This window comes from Stegodyphus dumicola, chromosome 7 (genome assembly GCF_044657685.1).
Source record: "Stegodyphus dumicola isolate Sdum_Otavi_A_Nest chromosome 7, ASM4465768v1".
In the NCBI taxonomy this organism is placed as follows: Eukaryota; Metazoa; Arthropoda; class Arachnida; order Araneae; family Eresidae; genus Stegodyphus; species Stegodyphus dumicola.
Genome location: NC_140774.1, coordinates 146,682,130 through 146,699,907, shown reverse-complemented (window position 1 = coordinate 146,699,907; position 17,778 = coordinate 146,682,130). Strand labels below are relative to the sequence as shown.

The 17,778-nt window shown below is 33.2% G+C and overlaps 1 protein-coding gene across 3 annotated transcripts in view; it reads left to right on the top strand.

Annotated features, from left to right (window-relative positions):
* LOC118179306 (ATP-dependent Clp protease proteolytic subunit, mitochondrial-like) overlaps positions 1-17,778 on the top strand; it is a 61,666-nt gene that overhangs the window by 21,275 nt on the left and 22,613 nt on the right. For all 3 annotated transcript variants that reach the window (XM_035348491.2, XM_035348490.2, XM_035348492.2), the window contains one exon: positions 13,599-13,786. In XM_035348491.2, coding sequence (XP_035204382.1) covers positions 13,599-13,786 — 188 coding nt within the window. The remainder of the gene's footprint in view (positions 1-13,598; positions 13,787-17,778) is intronic.

The window sequence follows — 17,778 nt, the reverse complement described above, 5'->3', positions numbered from 1 at the left end:
AAATATTTGCTTTTCTCAGATTAGCTGTTAATGTTTAACTCATATAGTCTACAGAGAGGGAGAGTTTTTGGGGGAAAGAAAACTTAAGCCCAAATGAATTCTTTTTGTGGTAAGAATAAATTCTATGCCTCGTTAATTGGCCCTCTTTATTTAGAAGATATTTTTCTTTCTAAGTGATTAACAATGATTAAATTCTTATTATTATCTCATGTATGATTAAATTATCTCATGTATGATGTTGTTCCATTAAATTTGAAAAAGAAAGCTATTTAGGGGAAGGCTATGAAATGCACAAAGCAGAACATGTACGATCAGTAGGCTGTAAGCCTAACACATGTAAGCAAAATGAATGTCTAATATTAACATTCCCTAATTAATGATTTCAACATATTTAACACTTTCTTAAGCATCAGATTCCAACAATAAAAACTTATTTTTGTTACAGCTTTCAAATTTTCAATTTTTCTATCTTGAACCATGCAAATCATACTTCAGCTCTTGAAACAAAAAATATATTTGGGCCATATCTAGTCAATAAAGTAAGAACATTTTTAACAATAGAAATTTGTACTTCACTTTTCTATTAATGGATTGCAAGCAGGGCTGTGGAGTTGGAGTCAGGCAGATTTTGGGGTAAAAGCAGTCGGAGTCGGAGTCACAAAAACAGGTCGACTCCGGCTCCAATTTTTGTTGGACAGTTTGAATTTAAATGATATTAAAATGAATTGAAAAAAATTAATGACAGGCTGAGTTATTACTTTTATTTATGAACTATATACATTAATAAATAGTTATTTTCTATTTTATTGATGTATTAATAAATAAATATAAGGGAGGAGGATGGATGTGATATTTGCCATTAGTGATTAAACTGATTCATTTAGTTACAGATCTCACTGGTAAATTTAGATAAGCAGCAATAGCAGCAAGAACTCCCAAAATTGATGCCATTCTTAGGAAGCGAGCAGAAAAAGGAGCAATTATTGATCAAGCAACTCGATAAGGAAGTCCAGATTTGATGATAAAGAGGTTGTTAGAATTAAGAACTTTTTTAGAAGGTGTAGATAACCCTAATGTTTCACTAGGAGAAAGACTGTGGAATGATCTTGTGGAATTGGAAACTCTTCTTTCTACACCGTATATAGCCACAAAAAAGCTGCAATCTGAAGAATTGACAGGAGGTGAGAATGTAAGAATCTGATGTTTGTTCTTTCAGAAATGGGGGTTTATTGCAAAAGGAATCATTTATTCAATGAAGAAAAGAGAAACTAGTTTGCTAGACAATGAGATCTTGCTGAGTTCAATATATGTTGATCCAAAACACCGAATTTTCTTGGATGAGGAACAAATTAAAATGGCAAAGAAAGCCATCTATAAACTTTCATTAAGAATGAAATTCTTCTGAGAACAATTGGAGAATTCGAATCAGGACAGTCAAACTGCAGACATTGCATTCTCTATCATCCTTTTCCAAAGATGAATTGGATTTTGAGAAATATTTTTGGATAATATTGAAAAGGCTAAGGCAAAGCGAATGAAAATAAAGAACGAGGAGCCTTTAGATATAAAAATGAAAAAATATAAACAAGATATCTACATGGCCTTTGAAGAAATAGAGAAATATGATTGCACTTGCAAGACACCTCTTTTAGAGCTTATAAAAAGCTAGCCTGAAAAGTTAAAAGAAGTAGCCCTAACAGTAACAGCTCTTCCTCCTACTCAAGTCAGTGTGGAAAGACTCTTCTCAGCTCTGAAGTTTATCAGATTGGATCTATGGCCCTCCAACAAAGAAGGTCTTGCCGAAGCTATACTTTTTCTTAGAAATAACTAATGCCAGTTTTTCCATTTCATAATAAATGCTAATTAATATAAATAAATTGCTATGCCATCAGTTTTTTTTTTCCTGTAGCATCTATTACTTTTATATTAAAAAAATAAGCTGTAACCCATGTGTATATGTTTACATATGTATATAATTTTAAATCCACTTAGTTCGAAATCAAATTTTTCTAATACTTGCGCAATAGCTGCAAAGTAAGTTAATAATAATTTATTTACTAAAGAAATATTGATTATATTATCTCCTAATATTAATTTTAGTAGAAGTATCTAAAAAGAGTGAACCCATAGGTAGTAAGTTTAATTTCGAAAATTGTTTTAAAGTAACTTGAACATAAATTGTTTAAAATGTTTTACGGGGATTTGAATCATGAATAACAAAATTTCAATTGAAAAAGAAATTACCGTATATACTCGCGTATAAGTCACCCCCCCCCTTCGACATAAAAAATTCGTAGAAAATAAGAAACCCGCGTATAAGTCGACCCCCCCCCCCCATTTCTGAAATTGATCGAGAAACTTCGAAAAAATTTTTTAAGTACTACATTTATTCAAAATCATCTGAGAAAAAAAGTAAATATACGATAAAAAATACCTTGGTAAATAAACAAAATCAAAATCCTTCAACGTCTGATTCATGGTCAGATTCGCCAAACATTTCATAGAACTCTTCTGTCGTCATTGGCTTGTCATCATACATATTTTCAGTTTCGAACTCTGTATTGTTACAATCACTACTACAGTCTTCGTCGTCATTTTCACTTTCAAAAACAGCATCATCATCCGTGCCGTCTAGTTCGTTGCTAATACAACATTTTTTTAATGATTTTATAATCATTCAGAGGGTATTTCTCAGGCATTCGCATTTTTCAGGGGCAAAAACATAAAAATTTCCAAAAGTGTCCACAATTTTGGCCACCACTGTAGTTCGTAACATAATTTAACCCTTTGCGACACGCATATTTAAAATATATTTTAATCTTTAAAAAAATGCCTTAGAATAAGTGAGATGGACTTACTTAAATGCCTTTAAGGCTTGAAAAAAATTCTGCGCTTTTAGTTTTTACGGGAGAAGGTGGAATACCGTTTGTCCCACCATGCAACTAGCACATGTCTTATGGCATATTGGTGTATAGCAGGAAAAAAAAAACATATGTGGAATGAATAAACAAAATAAAGCGTGCATTCTAAAATATTCATAATAAACACACTAAAATGCATTTTGTACTTATTGCATATATGCATGACTTGTAAAATTTTGCATATGCACATTTTGCATATATATATTTAATATTTTTAAATTTTAGGAACAAAAGAAAATATTTTCTTGAATATTATTTTAAGATTAAAATTTGATACACGTACATATGATACTAAATAAAATATTAAAATTGGTACTTGATTCAAAAACATTATAGATTCATATATAGATTAAAATTATAATTATAATCATATCTAGATTAAAATTGAAAAAAAAGTCATTTTTCATGAAACTTTGAAAAACATGTTGTTTCATTCTTTTGTAAGCATAGAGACACTTCACATGTTTCACACATCCAAAATGTTCGTCGTTCTTCTTTCGATGTGCTGCAATATGCACATCTTCTCCTGCTCGTTCTGTTTGGCGTGTGACTTACATTTTTTAGTCTCTTTTCTGGTTGTACGAACGGGTTTTTAGTTTTTATTTGAACTGGGAATTTCAGTTTTCTCTTCAGCTCTTTCTTGCCTGCAAGTGCCATTAGACCTTCTGTAACTGAGAGAAGAAAATCTTTCATTGTGTTTACATCATGATCGGGTTCGCGAACAAACTTAAATAGAATAAATGCGTTTACTATATTCACATCTAAAAAGTAAAAAAAAAAATGTGCCACCATTTCTTTCAGTTGTTCAATCAGTCGACATATCCCATGTTCTTATTGTATGAAATAATGCTGTTTGGGCACAGTACTTTTTTTGTCTTTCCATCTCGTTCTTTTCTATTAATTTCTTTCATTTCAGTTGCCTTTTCCAAGCAAGACAGGATAGAAACGGATCTTTTATCCTTCCATTTTATGCAATAAATTGAATCATCGCTAACTGAAAAGTCTATATATTCTCTTGACATAAATTTGTGGGTAGATATTTCCGATTCATATTTACAGTGCCACATGCATAGATGGCAGCCACATGCATAGATGGTTCTGTGTCTTTAAAAAGCGAAACAAATTATAACTACTTGCCTTTCTTCTTCAGCAATAACTTCAACCTCAGTTATTCTCTCCTGGATTTCAATTTCATCTGAATCAGAACAGACACCTGAAGCATTTGAGTTGCAATCGGATGGCAATTCAGCAAAAAGATCCAAAGCTTCCTGAGTTGTTAATTTTTTTCTAGACATTTTTGCACATCAGAGCATACAACGGATGTAAAAGCGCGCGCAATCACGAAAAAAATTGATGCAAAAAAGAAAAGAAAAATAATTGTGAGTGCTGCCATCTATTGAGAGGAAATTCAAGTGTGTGGTGGGACAAATTTTAACCCACTTATTTCAACTGCAAAATTAATGTTATAAAATATTGAATCCAATTAAGATTTTTGAAAATAAAATACCTTTGAATATTAAAAAGAATCATACATATCATAAATTGTATACCAAAATTTTTAAAATATTGAAAAATGCGAGATACATGGATATCACTCTTGTGATCCTATTTTGAATATTTTTTGCTTATAAATTTAAGCCCTGGTATAGTAATGACATCTACTGAGAAAAATAATAACTAAAATAGATTATTTTTAAAAGATTAGAAAATTTCTAACGGAAATTGCTAACTGAGAAAATAAATATTAATTAGGTGGGACATATATTGACCCACCATGCCGCAAAGGGTTAAGTCATGAAATTACTTCAAGTAAGTGACTTATTTGATAAGTCGTCCAGTTCGAGTGCGGGAAGAAAACAACTGCATTATACAAAGCAATTTTTGAATTTCCGATTCTTTTAATTTTTTATGGCCCCGCGTATAAGTCGACCCCCCACTTTGAAGTCTTTCTTTTGCCCAAAATATCTCGACTTATACGCGGGTATATACGGTAAATTAAAAGCAAGTAATCATTGCCATTGATCGGAAATTAGTTGACTTTTCAAGGGGAACAAACCAACTCCCGTTCAATGAACAATAATTAATAAATAAATACGAAAGTGTTTCGTCCTTTACTCAAGTTAATAAGGTGATGCCAAACTGGCTAATTAAGTTAGGCCAAGTATTTCCGTGAAGTGAAGGGATCTGGAACCAGTGCAGAACACCAAGGAACTCATTCTGATTAAGCATTTTCACTAATACAATTTTGAGTGAAGAGCAATTTATGCAGTAGACAATTACTCAAGTAATTTATCAATTTTACTGCATAAATTGCTCTTCATTCAAAATTGTATTAGTGAAAATGCTTAATCAGAATGAGTTCTTTGGTGCTCCGCACTGGTTCCGGATCCCTTCACTTCACGGAAATATTTGACCTAACTTAATTAGCCAGTTTGGCATCACCTTATTAACTTGAGTAAAGGACAAAATGCCTTCGTATTTATTTATTAATTATTGTTCATTGAACGTTAGTTGGTTTGTTCCCCTTGAAAAGTCAACTAATTTCCGACAATGGCAGTGATTACTTGCGTTTAATTTAATTTCTTTTTCCAACTGAAATTTTGTTATTCATGATTTAATTCAAGTCCCCGTAAAACATTTTTAACAATTAACATTCAAGTTACTTAAAACAATTTTCGGAATTAAACTTACTAACTATGGGTTCACTCTTTTTAGATACTTCTACTAAAATTAATATTAGGAGATAATATAATCAATATTTCTTTAGTATATATATACAAGGGGTGATCAAATGAAAAGGTACAGAACGACGTAAAAACGTAACAGTTAAATATTTGCATATTCCTCCATGGGAGAACGTAGCGAGACATCTCGGGATGCGACTGGAGTCTCTGACTGGGATCAAAGCATGCGCAGGAGAGAGCAGAGAGTCTTATCAAAAGGGCGTCCAAATGATGCGAAGTCCGTATGAGGACAGGATAGTATTCACGTTGCAAAATTCGACGACCGAGGAGCAGCGAGGTGTTATCCAATTTCTGACAGCAGAAGGTGAGAAACCAGCAGCTATTCATCGCCGGATGGTGACAGTTTACAAGGAGAAATGTGTCTCTGACAAGTCTGTCAGAAAATGTAGCGCCCATTTTCATGCAAGCCGTGAGAGTGCGGGTGATGACCCGAGACCAGGCCAGGCATACACTGTCATCCCGAGCGATCTCATCGACAAGGTGGACCACCTAATGAGAAGTCATTGGCGTGTCACATTGAGAATGTTGGCGGTGAAGTTGGATGTCAGCTATGGAACCGTGTGGACAATTGTTCACAACAGGTTGCGATATTGGAAGGTGTGTGCCGCTTGAGTTCCGAAGCAGCTCACCGACCAGCAAAAGGAACTGCGTATGGGGTTAGGACTGCAACATCTGTTTCAGTATCAGGAAGACCCCGCTTTCATGGAGCGGATCGTCACAGGGGATGAGACCTGGTGCCATCAATACGAGCCAGAAGCAAAACGGGATAGCATGCAGTGGAAGCATGCGTCGTCACCTCCCCCTAAAAAGTTCAAAGCCATGGCATCAGCAGGCAAGGTGTTGCTCACCGTCTTTTTCAACGTTCAAGGTCCGCTACTTGTGGAATTCCTCGAGTACAGAAAAACCATTAACTCCGATGTGTACTGTGAGACACTCCGACACCTACGCAGGTCCATCAAGAACAAAAGACCGGAACTGCTCACGGAGAGTGCGGTTCTGCTCCCCGATAAGGCTCATCCACACATCTCCAGAATCGCACACATGGAACTGGCTAAGTTCAAGTGGGAGACGTTGGACTATCCGCCCTAAAGTCCGGACATGTCGCCCTGCAATTTCCATGTGTTTGGTCTACTAAAGAAACACCTTAAAGGGAAGCGCTTCAGCTCGGGCGACGTACTCAAGGACACTGTGAAGGACTGGGTCTCGTCACGGCCACAGGAATTCTGGGAACAAGGAATCCTGTGGCTTGTTCATCAATGGGATCGTTGTGCTCAGGCCTATGGTGTATATTTTGAATAAAGTCTACATTTGTTCCCACCGTGTCATTTCGTACCTTTTCTTGATCACCCCTTGTATAAATGAGGGAGTTGAGTCGGAGTCTTTAAAATTCCAGGAGTCAGAATCAGTCATTTTCCCTACCGTCTCCACAGCCCTGATCGCAATTCGCCAAAGTTCCAAATGTATGAAGTCTGTTTATATCACAAGTGAATAACTGGACAGTGTTAATGTGTGCAACACTAAAGCTATGCATTCTGCCGAATTCATGCATCATAAATTGTATACCAAAATTTTTAAAATATTGAAAAATGCGAGATACATGGATATCACTCTTGTGATCCTATTTTGAATTTTTTTTTTTTTTTTTTTTTTTTTTTGAATATTTATTTTGAATCTGATTTTTTTTTTTTTTTTTTTTTTTTTTTTTTTCCTTTTTGTGAAAATTGCTGTGTCCATAGGAAGGCCCAACTTGAACAGTTTTCTACTGTTACAAATTCATTTCTTTCCCAGAGCTTTTCATTAGGGTTGCTTGCTACTATTTAGTTATATTTCATGTTATTTATGTTTAGCGCTTAGCACTGAGTCTTGTGTACTGGAATATTGCTGTGCAAAAGCAGTTTTTTCTGCTGAGTTTTCCATGGCATTTTACCTTTATGACTTGTTTCACTTCAGTCAACGGGTTATATTATTGTACAGTACAAAGTCCGTAATCCGGACTCGTCGGGACTTGGATGATTCCGGATTAGGGGTTGTCCCGGATTATAGATCATCAATTTAAATCTGGTAAGATGGCATGCAGAAATTATACTATTAAAAATATGAAACCGTAATTTATGAAATAAAGAGCAATTATAATCTTAAAGGGTATCAAATTTAAAAAAAAAAAAAAAAAAAAAAAGCTTCATATTTATTTGTTTACTTTAGTAAACATTTCTGTCAATGTAAGTTGTTTTTTGTGCTAATACTTTCTCTTTAATTCTATAAACAGACATAATTTCTTGTTCAAGTTCCACTGTTCAAATCCTGTAATTGTTGTGTCAAGAATACCGACTAACTTGTCAATCGAAATTTTTTTGTTTTCAATAACATTCTCTGCAATGCTTAAATTACGCCGGAGCCCGGCTCCTGTAGTTCTCAATTTTTAAGATAAATTACAATTTTAGCCGGAGCGCACCGGAGCTCTAAAGAAAATGAGCTCCGGTATTTCTTTTTATAAAAATGAACCACAATTTAAAGGGGGGGAATTTAGAATTAATTCCTAACGTTTTAGTTTAGCAATAAGCAGACTTTGCAATACTCTATTTCCCTAGAAATACGAACTCATGAGAGCATGAGATGTTCAAATAAAGTCCCCTCACTCATATGTGGAAACCTTTCCCTTTAAGAAGGGCAATAAATTTGGGAAAATTTGTTCAAGAACGCGTAAATTTCTCGCCATGCCATCATATCTAGTGTATTGTTATCGATTCTTACAGTTAGTTATCCTCGCAAGAAGGAAAATTTATGTTCTTAAGTAACAGCGAGTACAATAAGAGTGAAATACGGAGATAAACTGCTCAAGCAAGGTCTTACACATCGTCTTCCCACAGTATCCACTGATGGGGGGGGAAGCGTAACCAGCAACTTTACATTCATCCTTAGGAGTCAGATTCAGGTTTCATTTTACCCCTGACACACATCTGCTTGATGGCTATAATTATATTAGCAGAGACCCGCGGTCAAAGAGAACGTTCTCTCTCACTAAGATTCCCCTCATTTTTTGTTTCCACCCACTCATACCCTCATTTTGTTTCGCCATGGAATTTTCATCAGCTATACTTTAAGTATATTTAATTTTTATGATGATAAAAGAACTCCCCCCCCCCTACGATCAGAGCTTAAATTGGGCCGGAGCTCACCGGATTTCGGCTTCGGTGCTTCTTAGTATTTGTAATAAATCATAATTCTATCCAGAGCGCACCGGAGCCCTGAATAAGAAGGCTGCAGCACTTTTCTGTAACAATCACAATTTGAGTAGAAATTTTATTTTAAACAGTAAAATTATATTAAAAATCGCCTATTAAATTTCAATTTATCTCTTTACATTTTATTTAATTTAAATTATTTAATTATTTCAATTTTTAATTATTTCAATAAATAATAATTATCTAATAATTATTAATTAAATTATAATTAATTATATAGTAATTATTGATTAAATAACAATTTATAAACATTAATTAAATAGCTATTAATTAATTTGATAATAATTAACTATTTAATTTTAAAATTATTAATGAGTATAATAGTCATTTTATTTATTTATTTACTCTTGTTCCTCTTTGCTGACGGTCTTCCATAGGGCAACGGTACTTCTATTCTTGGAAATTAAGCCCTGGTTCTCTGTTACTTTCTTCACTATCGGAAGCGCGCACGGGTAAACGCTTTACTGGCTTTATGCGCATGCGTAGTGGACATGTGCATTAAATGTGCATGCATAAGTTTGTGGCTTTGAGGTCCGGATAATGAACGTCCGGATTAGAGACTTTGTACTGTATTATGTGATATATGCAGTCAGCTCCTGATTTACTAGGGACAATGTCCATGGTTAGCTCAAAATTATGATTAAGAGGGCATTTAAAAAAGCGATGGAAAGAATAAGCCATATTATAATTAACAAACATGTGCTTTTAACAGTTAAACCCATATTTTCAACTAGTTTAACCTGGAGAATAAGTTTATTTAGTTCATAAATTAAATCATTGTAAAAAAAATACTGTGTATAGAGGAGTAAGTATCATTAGAAACTTAGAAATGAAGAAACTAAGTTATGACATCAATTGCTATCATTTTCTTTTCCTGTCTGTATTTTCTGCTTGATGCTTATTTCTTGACACTGATTATTTGCAATATGAATTTTTTCATCAATTCACAGTAGACAAACATAAATCTTGTTTTAGGCTGAATTAATCTGTAAGCTAGTTAATTTGCTTTCACTTAATTGAGAGTTGTCTGTGATCTGTAAGCTGAGATCTAGTCTTCTTTGTGGATCTCTGGGTTCTGAATTTGTGAGGTCACGCAGACCTACTGTGATTCTGTATAATACTTTTTTCATTTTGAAGCTGGGTCTTGTATTTCTTGATGAAGCTGTGAATAAAATTTTTACCAGCCTGTGTCATGGATAGCAGTTCTCAACATTTCACCTGATGTTTCTTTATTTCTCAAATCAACATCCAAAGGCTCTCATCTGATGTAGAGCTTTTACATCTACAGCATTTTATGTAGGACTTTTCTCACTGATCCAGTACTGGCTCCCATTTCTGTAGCAATCTAAGAAACTATCACTCATTTGTATTCAGTTTATTAAAATTTAAAAGTGTTGATACTCATTAATGAGATGGATGAGTTTATTAATTCTTGCACAGTTATTTTATGTTTGTATGTATCCTGATATGCTTAAGTGTTAGATGGGTGCTTATATCAAGTTGATTTTAGTACTTTGTTTTGAATTAGTGATGAAAACCCTTTCTCAGAAAGATATGTAGATGCAAACTGAATTATAATTTTTAAAGTGCAACTGTACGATTCACTATGTTCCATTTTCACTGGTAATGAGGTCCAGAAATGAATCATGCCTTGGAATTTATTAAGTCATGTGTCTTTCTGTTTGCCCTGACTCTTTTATTCAATGTTTGACTGTTCTCTTTTATTCAATGTCATTTTGCTATTTTTAATATTGCAATAAAAGTGATCGTGAAGCCATGAAAACTCCTTGAATTTATCATCTAAAAAATTAGTTTCAAATTGTGACCTCAGAGTTTTTGAGATGAAAACATTGTCATTGCATGATTCTTTTCCCAAAAGTATATCTAATATTAATATTCCTGCTGAAATATATTACTGCTGGAAATGATGAAATATTTTTGTTTTACATAACTAACCCACAACAAAGTTTCTTCTTAAATCTCTTTATTTTCTCATGGGCACTGAGAACAATCACAGAATTGCCTTATAAACAGAGATTTAGTTCATTTAGTTTCAAGAATTTATATAATAGATAAGCCAATGTGCTTATCCTTAAGTTATCAGTTAAGAAATAATGAAAAAACATTGTAAATTTCATTTACAAATAACAGGACTTGATTCAAAAGGCCATGTGAAAGCCAGCAAACGTCAGAATGAAGAAGGCACTGTTTATGCTTGCTACTCATGTCATAACAAAGTAATGACAATATTCTGCTATTCCGAGACTTTTCTGAAGTAGATTTTCTTAATACTGTTTTTCAGCAGGGTTTTTAAATTAAGATAGTGTCTTTGGCTAATGAGGCTTCCTTTATTGACATATTTTTCAATCAATATCAAGTTCTTGCATGAACTCATTTAGGACTTTAAAAATTTGGTCTGCATTTGCACAAGTTGGCAGGGTCTTCGAAATTAGCACATTTGTATGAATGTTATTGCTAAAATTAAGTCTGAAAGAACAAATCAGCTGTGCATCATCCAAAATGTCTGTTGTCTTGTCTACCTAAAGTGAATAAAATAAACTTTCAGTCATTCTACTGATGAATACAGATTTTATGCTATTACCCATGCTGTTGATTTGACACATAAATGTATCATTTGAAGGTTGTATTAAATCAATATTCAGGCTGCCATGGGATTTTTTCCTTCATGTTTTAAATGAATTGTTGAGTACTGTTGATTTTTATAAATTAAAAGAAGTGTTATTTTTTAAACAAAGGACTGCAATTATTAAAAGATACATATTTTATATATGTATATTTTCTTAAAATGTTATTAGCATTATATAGATGATGTCCAGGTTCACATTGGAGAGTGATTCAGGTTGTCAGCTGGTCTGGAGAGAACAATGTATCAAATACAACCAATCCCACATTGTGGAAAGACACAGTTACAGTGATAGTGGAATAATCATTTGGACTGAGATCTCTCTCGATGGTAACACTGAGCTGCATGTGTTCCATGAAGGAACTTTGACTGGTGTGAGATATTGAGACAAGATCCTTGATCAATGTGTCCACCCATATGCAGCTGCTGTTGGTCCTGGATTTCTTCTGATGGATGAATGTGTGACTGCACCGAGCTTGGGTTGCTGAAGAATGTCTTCAGGGTCACGGTATGGAGCAGATGAAATGGCCAGCTTAATCTCAGACCTAAATCCAATAGAGCATCTTTGGAACTATCTTGAGAGATAAGTTGCTGCTACAAGTCCTCCTCCAATGTCATTAGATAAGCTTGAACAAGGATTACCCCGTGTCTGGTCATCGCTTCTCATTTTACTGACCAATAACTTAATTGACAGTATGGAATGGCACAGCCGCCAATGTATTGCAGTTGGGGATGGACACATTCCTTACCATAACCCATTTTTGTAGTATTACCAACCCATTTTTTCCTCAAAAGACTACGATATACTGTTTCTCCAAGACTGGATTTCTCTACCAAGAATGCAAGTTTTTGTTGTAATTCATATTTGTGTTGAACTTTAGAAACATTCTATGTCGCAATTCATTAAAGAACTGTTAAGTGAACATGTCCTGTAAATTTCTTGTTTCTCTGTTGCTTTGTTCTCAAATTAGACCCAAACAATATGCTGTTCCTTAACTTTTGGAGGGCAAAGTATCATCTACAGAACAGGGGGACTTTTCTTCATTATGTTGCAAGTTTCGTTAGAAATAGCTTTTCACTTTAAAATCAGCTTTAAAAACAGGTTTCTCTATTCAGTTTTTCAGCACAACAATGGAAAAACTCTATATATTTACTTTTTATACTTGTGTGTTTCCTACCTAAGTGTTGTTTCAATTCTATGAGTTTCATACACTCATTTGCAAGCACTTTGTAATATACAATGTAATGAGTCTTTGGTCATTAAGTAAATCCTAACTCCCAACAACTCTTGTCATATTTACAAAAGTATTTTTTCTTTGAGCAGCTATGTGTGCCACTAGATGTTTCTGTAATGGTATTAGCTTCGCTATTTATAAATAATTTCAAGGTGGGTTGTAAAATGTTTCATAAACAAAATTTGTGTTTTTATGACTGATATAGAGAAAAAATATCTAGGTAGTATAATATCTAAGATGTTTAAGTACAAGCATTTTTTTTTATTATAAGTGTCTTTTTGTCCTATATATAAAACCATTAATTGCAAACACAAGATAATTTTTATCTTAATATGATTCAAAATAACTCCCAACAACTCTTGTCATATTTACAAAAGTATTTTTTCTTTGAGCAGCTATGTGTGCCACTAGATGTTTCTGTAATGGTATTAGCTTCGCTATTTATAAATAATTTCAACGTGGGTTGTAAAATGTTTCATAAACAAAATTTGTGTTTTTATGACAGATATAGAGAAAAAATATCTAGGTAGTATAATATCTAAGATGTTTAAGTACAAGCATTTTTTTTTTTTTATTATAAGTGTCTTTTTGTCCTATATATAAAACCATTAATTGCAAACACAAGATAATTTTTCTCTTAATATGAGTCAAAATTATTCCGGTTTGCTTGAATGCAGGGAAGTCATCTGAATGAAAGTTCATCTGAATCATTATTCTGTACTTTCTCTTATTATTTTTGTAGGTGGATTGGTGACTGCTGGATTTGCAATTTATGAATCATTATTTTGTACTTTCTTTTATTATTTTTGTAGGAGGATTGGTGACTGCTGGATTTGCAATTTATGATACTATGCAATATATTTTGCCCCCAGTAGCTACCTGGTGTGTAGGTCGAGCATGCAGCATAGCAAGTATTTTGCTTAGCGCTGGTGAACATGGTATGCGGTATTCTCTTCCTAATTCTAGTATAATGATACATCAGCCATCTGGTAGTGCTTGGGCAAGTATTTTTATAGTCCTATTTTTTTAATATTAATTGATAGTAGTTTTTTTATTGTAGTTACATTTACTTCTAAAGTTGTGTATTATAACCATTCATAAATATTTTATTTATAAAAGGGCTTTCATCTAAATAATGCAATAGAATTTGCCTTTCATCAATTGTATTTTTAACATCTGTTTATAAATTTATTTCATTATAGGTATACTTTCAGATTTTGTGAATTTAAATCTGATTCACTGCAATAAAAAAGTCACATAAATATTTCAATTTCATAGAAATGAAATAGAAATGTGTGTGAAATTTTTATATACAGTGTTCACTACAAGGAGGACTGTTAATCTGCTTGTGAATATTCAGCCTGATTTACCTAACCATCAGATAAAAGCATTCATTTGGCTATAATTTTAACTCTGCACTGTATGTCAGTCATTATCTCTTAATAAGTACAGTACAAAGGCCGTAATTTTAACATCTGTTTATAAATTTATTTCATTATAGGTATACTTTCAGATTTTGTGAATTTAAATCTGATTCACTGCAATAAAAAAGTCACATAAATATTTCAATTTTATAGAAATGAAATAGAAATGTGTGTCAAATTTTTATATACAGTGTTCACTACAAGGAGGACTGTTAACCTGCTTGTGAATATTCAGCTTGATTTGCCTAACCATCAGATAAAAGCATTCATTTGGCTATAATTTTAACTCTGCACTGTATGTCAGTCATTACCTCTTAATAAGTACATTACAAAGGCCGTAATCCGGACTCGTCGGGACTTCGGCGATTCCAGATTATAGATCATCAATTTAAATCTGGTAAGGGAACATGCAGAAATTATACAATTAAAAATATGAAACCATAACTTCTGAAATAAAGAGCAATTACGATCTAAAGGGTAACAAAATTTACAAAAAAAAGCTTAATATTTATTTTTTTACTTTATTAAATATTTCTTTCAATGTAAGCTGTTTAAGTTGCTTCGTTTTTTTGTGCTAATATTTTCTTTTTAATTCTTACTTATATAAACAGACATAATTTCTTGTTCAGTTACAAAGTTCCACTGTTCAACTCCTGTAATTGCTGTGTCGAAAATACCGACTAACTTGTCAATCGAAATTTTTTTGTTTTCAGTAACAATAACATTTTGTTTTTGTTCTCTGTCACTTTTTTCACTATCGGAAGCGTGCATGTGTAAACGCTTTACTGGCTTTATGCACATGCGTCGCGGACGCGTCATCAAACGCGCATGTGTAAGTTTGTGACTTTGAGGTCCGGATTATATATAGATCATTCCGTATAATGGACGTCCGGATTACGGACTCTGTACTGTATTTTCATTTAGGAAAGGGACACAGAAGGCCACTTCAGTTATTTTCCCTGCATGCTTGCAAGATGTTATTTTTTATCCATGTGTATCATTTCCTGTGGCTGTCACCTTAATTGAGCATATTTGCATTTCCTGTCATTCTGCACAGAACTTTATCCACTTTTTTTTAGGCAATAGTGCTTGATATCAGATGTGCAGAACTGTGTCCACTTGTAGATATAGTGAATGAGGAACTTCTTAAATCAGCTCAGACATTTCCTAGATTCAAAACAAGTTTGTTCTGCTTTCTTATCATTTTTATGATTCTTGTAGAAATTTCTACGAAAAACTTCTTTGTGCTTACAACTCAGCTTCTGATGCTAGAATCCAAGTTTATTTCCTTTCTTTTTTAACATGGTTTTTTTTAATGATCTACTTAACAATTATTGCTTTTTAATTTTTGATTTGTAATCGTTCTTCTTTTCATATTTAAAGGAAACTGCAGAATTAATCATTCTAATTTCAGTGCAGTTTTGAAGCGTTATGAGAATAAACTATATGTTAAAAACATAGGATTTACAAAACTATTATAACAGTCTTGACGGAGTAAAACAGATGCAAAATGCCTGAAAGTGTCCATAAAAGCCATGGTATGACTGTAATGTAATCTTGGTAGGGGGCATTATTTTGAATGGCTACGCTGACCTACACGTGTTTACCAAATGCTGAAATATACAGAGATGAGATTCTTGACCTTATGTTAAGTTATACAGTCAACAGTCGTTAATTCAGACACCCATAATCCGGAATGATGTATAATCCTGACCTCAAAGCTACAAACTTTCTGCGCATGCGTCATGTTGAAGCATGCGCGTAAGACCTTTACGGCTGCGAATATGTGTGTGCGCATGTGCATAATACGTTTACGCATGCGCGTTTAATGTATAACAGATGATATAAGCTAAGCTAAAATTATCTAATTCAGTTAATGTTGCGGATTGCATTGTTCCTTAATCTTCGAATTGGATCCACCTTATTATTTTTTGCAGACTGTTAGAGCAATTTTATAAAAGTAAGCTTAAACTTTCGATTATGTCAAATAGAATTTCTGATATATATTTACTAATATGTAAAGGATCTACAAAGCGAAAGTATGTTTCGAAGTCCATTAAACAAAAAGTGGAATTGCTGCAAGAAATGGATAAAGGCATATCCTTTGTTTTTCTAACCATTCTGAAATCTGTTTATCAATTTCACGCTGCTCTGCGGGGGAGGGGAACGTCGCGGCGTGCAATGAACTGGAAGTTGATCTGTCAGCACTATCCATATCTTCAGGGCAGATGTTTTTATTTTATTATAGCTTTCGGCTAGATGTTTTCGGCTTATAGTTCATTACTAAATGTAGTATTTCATCTCGATGTATTCTGTCTTTTACATAATTTAAATCAAATTCATTATAAATATCACGAATACACATAAAATAGTTTTCTGGTTGCAATTTTCTAATTTCGACTATGCGTAATGTATGCTTTACGCATGCACGCGTTGAAAGAAATGTTTAATAAAGTAAACAAATAAATATTAAGCTTTTTTTTGTGTAAATTTTGATACCCTTTAGATCATAATTGTTCTTTATTTCATAAATTACGGTTTCATATTTTTAATTTTATAATTTCTGACTGCCATCTTACCAGATTTAAACTGATGATCTATAATCCGGAAAAATCAATAATCTGGAATTGCCGAAGTCTTGACGAGTCCAGATTAACGACTTTTGACTGTATATGTTTACAGTTGGTAATAACTTCCTCCTAATGGACAATAATGCTTATCCCTTGTATTCTAGATTAGAAGCAAATATTTTGAAGTGAAAGAATCCAGCAGATTTAGAGGCCTGCATGCTCTACGTATTTAATCCAATAAAATCATGCAAGAAGCACTAAAATGGCAACTTGCATTACTTCAGACCTTACTTAGTACTCTTATGGAGCTTTGAGGCTGTATTTATTCTGAATACACCTTGCTGCCACAGGAACTCTAGACAATACAGTTTTTTCTTTGTGTCTATAGAAAGTTTTAATACAAATTTTTCCTTACTGTAGTTTGTATCATATACCCTATGTTCATATTTAAATTAATTTTTTGCAAAACTATACAATTTTGTGTTTTGAAAGCATAGCAAACTATAGATTATTTGCAAGTTCTACCTCCTTCATAACAAAAATAATTTAATTTATAGGAGTTTTTATAGTTGTTTCTTTAATTTTTCCCACCAATGTAGTCTAAGCATGTTCACCATCTATTGTGACTGGTTACCTAAAATTACACTTGTCTGCATAGGAACAATCAAGCATATAATGATTGGCATTTCCTATCCTTCTAAACAACATTATTCACTTTTCTTGAGGCAATAGTGTTTGATATGGGCTATGAGCAATTTTATTGCTATATGTATGTTGTAGAACCAAAAGCTATAGTACCAAACTGTTCAAGAAGGTGGTGTCGTGGCAGCAAAATGCTACAAAAAAGTGGATGTTTTAAATATTGTATGTGCCTGTGAAACAAATATTCCTTAGATAGAAACCAGTGCGTTGCATTTTGCTATTGCTGTAAACCAAAATTTATGGAATGATAAAAATTAGACTTTCTGAACTTATTGCCAGAACATAAAGTAATAACT